Genomic DNA, 2,500 nt, shown 5'->3' with positions numbered 1-2,500 from the left:
AGCACTCTCATTGTCTCTTAATCCCATGACCAAAACTGTTATTTTAAAACTAAACGTGAGACGCCAGAGCCGTTTAATAACTAACAAAATGAGGCAATGTTATAAGCCTATATGGTCGAATATGATACCAAGGCATTTAATAGCAACTTAAGTAATTAAGATGCTAACCCAGTCCCGTGACTGCAGTCCCATCCCCTCCATCCCGCTTGTCCCACACAAGCGATTCTTCTGTCCCTCAGGATCTGGTCGCCCTACAGTATGTTGTGTCTATATAAGCTATGTACACACTCTGTGGGCTGTATTTTGCGTGTCTTAAGTACCAGGTCTTATTCCCTAACTTGAGTAAACTAAAGACCTGGAGGCGTGATCAATGCCATTTGGCTATTCTGAGTGGCCAAAGAGCATTAATCACGCCTCCAGGTCTTTAGTTTACTCAAGTTAGGGAATAAGACCTGGTACTTAAGACACGCAAAATACAGCCCTGTGTGTCTGGCTGCATGCGTGCAGCCGTGCACGCCACGCATGTGTGTGTGTGTGTGACTGAGCATGTGCATGAGAATATTATGTGTAAATAAAAACACACTCCCATTTGTTTTTGTCTCCAGGAAGTGGTTGTCTCCAGGTGGGCGGGGCGTTGCCAGGGGGCGGAGCCTCAGTGATGATGCAGAGCAGTTTCCTGTCGTTTCCTGTGGACAGCAGCTCACCTGTCAGCCTGTTCAACTACAACACCGTGAGGAGAAGTCTATCACACGCTATTATGACAGCACTGTATCACACAATGCTAACTCTGTATACAGTCACTTAAAGGGACATTTCACCACTGGAAGAAACTGCAGTCACTCAATTTTGCACCCTATGGCCAGAACAATAATGAAGTGTTTGACTATAGGGTTTGACTGGATCGCTGAATTCCTATTAATGACCATAATGCTTTGGTGCACTGCTCCTCCTTGTGGAGAGTGGGGGTGGGGGGGAAGGGGGGCTGTCTTTACTGAGACAACATGTGCACTTTGAAATACTAAAATATCTAAATACACACATTAATTAAACACACAGGAAAACCCCAGCAAAGTGTTTTCTTGTGTCCTAAACATTATTAAAATGAGATCTGGTTGTAAGAGGGGTGAAGTGGCCCTTTATTTAACACATTCTGAACGGGAACCCATTTTGGTGTCGGCTTCATGTTATGCTTTAGCTATTGAAAAACAGCAGATCTACAAGCTCATAGCGCGCCACCGAGTGGCGCGATACGAGCTTGTAGGTCTGCTATTTTTGAAAAATCGAAGAGCGACTGACATTGACCGTGTTTTTCCTGCGATCCCATTGGCCACTCTCTCCCCCAGTGCTGCGATCCCATTGGCCACTCTCTCCCCCAGTGCTGCGATCCCATTGGCCACTCTCTCCCCCAGCGCTGCGATCCCATTGGCCACTCTCTCCCCCAGCGCTGCGATCCCATTGGCCACTCTCTCCCCCAGCGCTGCGATCCCATTGGCCACTCTCTCCCCCAGCGCTGCGATCCCATTGGCCACTCTCTCCCCCACAGCTCTGCAATTTTGAATTTTTATATAACACTTATGCCATATCACAATAGCAAAATATCCTAATGTATGTCATTCTGGTGTAGTCTGTTGTGTTGCCTTTCAATTATTGAAAGGCAAAATGTGACTATACTTTTATTAGAATGACTGTCATTGTGTTTTTCTATCTATGAAAGCATGGAATCATAGCAACATAATGATGTATAGGTTAATTAGAGTGAATACAGTTCTACAGCTTATAGAACTGAATCCAAGTTAAAACTCTTAAAGAGTATCTCTCTCATTCAGAGAGTACTACAGACACCTATGGACTGAAGTCAAGTTAAAACTCTTAACCCTCTAAGACCCAGCGTTGCTTTTTAGCAACAATTTTATTTTATTTAATTACTAAATTATTATAATTTTTTTCTGTTCTTTTTTCACCTAAACGTCATCAGTGATGTTCATTGCAATGCCATTTCAATGCCATTGGTCATGATATTTGCATATAAATACCCCCCACAGAGGCTGAAATTCACACAAATAAAAAATGTCTGGACTCTGTGCGATTTTTTAACCTAAGACTTTTGACCTTTACCCTAATAAAAGTGTCTAGAACATGTTTTATTCATTATTGTGAAAGATATCCCCAAAATGTAAATTATTAATTTATGATATTATTATATAATTATTATAACATTTTCATCAAACTTTTTTTTTTTTTTTTTTTTAACATATTTTTTTGTCTTAGTCCTAGTAGTACAAAGTAGTAGTAAGGTTGAAATCTATTTTTTGCAAGTAGAAATTAATGCGGTGTTAGAGGGTTAAAGAGTATCTCTCTCATTCAGAGAGAGTACTACAGACACCTATCCCATCATGCATAGCGGGGGTTGCATTTCCTTCATCATGTGTGACTAGTCTTTGTTTGATGATCTCTGACTGAGACCAGAAGGAAAACAACTAGCATAAACACAACCGTTTTT

General features: G+C 41.5%; 1 protein-coding gene across 3 annotated transcripts in view; it reads left to right on the top strand.

Annotated features, from left to right (window-relative positions):
• Positions 1-2,500, top strand: part of znf385b (zinc finger protein 385B) — a gene marked incomplete at its 3' end in the record, with an annotated part of 71,898 nt that overhangs the window by 52,807 nt on the left and 16,591 nt on the right. For all 3 annotated transcript variants that reach the window (XM_083777373.1, XM_083777371.1, XM_083777372.1), the window contains one exon: positions 606-730. In XM_083777373.1, coding sequence (XP_083633499.1) covers positions 659-730 — 72 coding nt within the window. In that variant the 5' untranslated portion in view covers positions 606-658. The remainder of the gene's footprint in view (positions 1-605; positions 731-2,500) is intronic.

Source organism: Protomyctophum parallelum, assembly GCF_964188405.1.
Source record: "Protomyctophum parallelum genome assembly, chromosome: 11".
NCBI classification, from domain to species: domain Eukaryota; kingdom Metazoa; phylum Chordata; class Actinopteri; order Myctophiformes; family Myctophidae; genus Protomyctophum; species Protomyctophum parallelum.
Note: the sequence above shows the minus strand (reverse complement) of the source record. Positions and strands in the feature narration are given on the sequence as shown.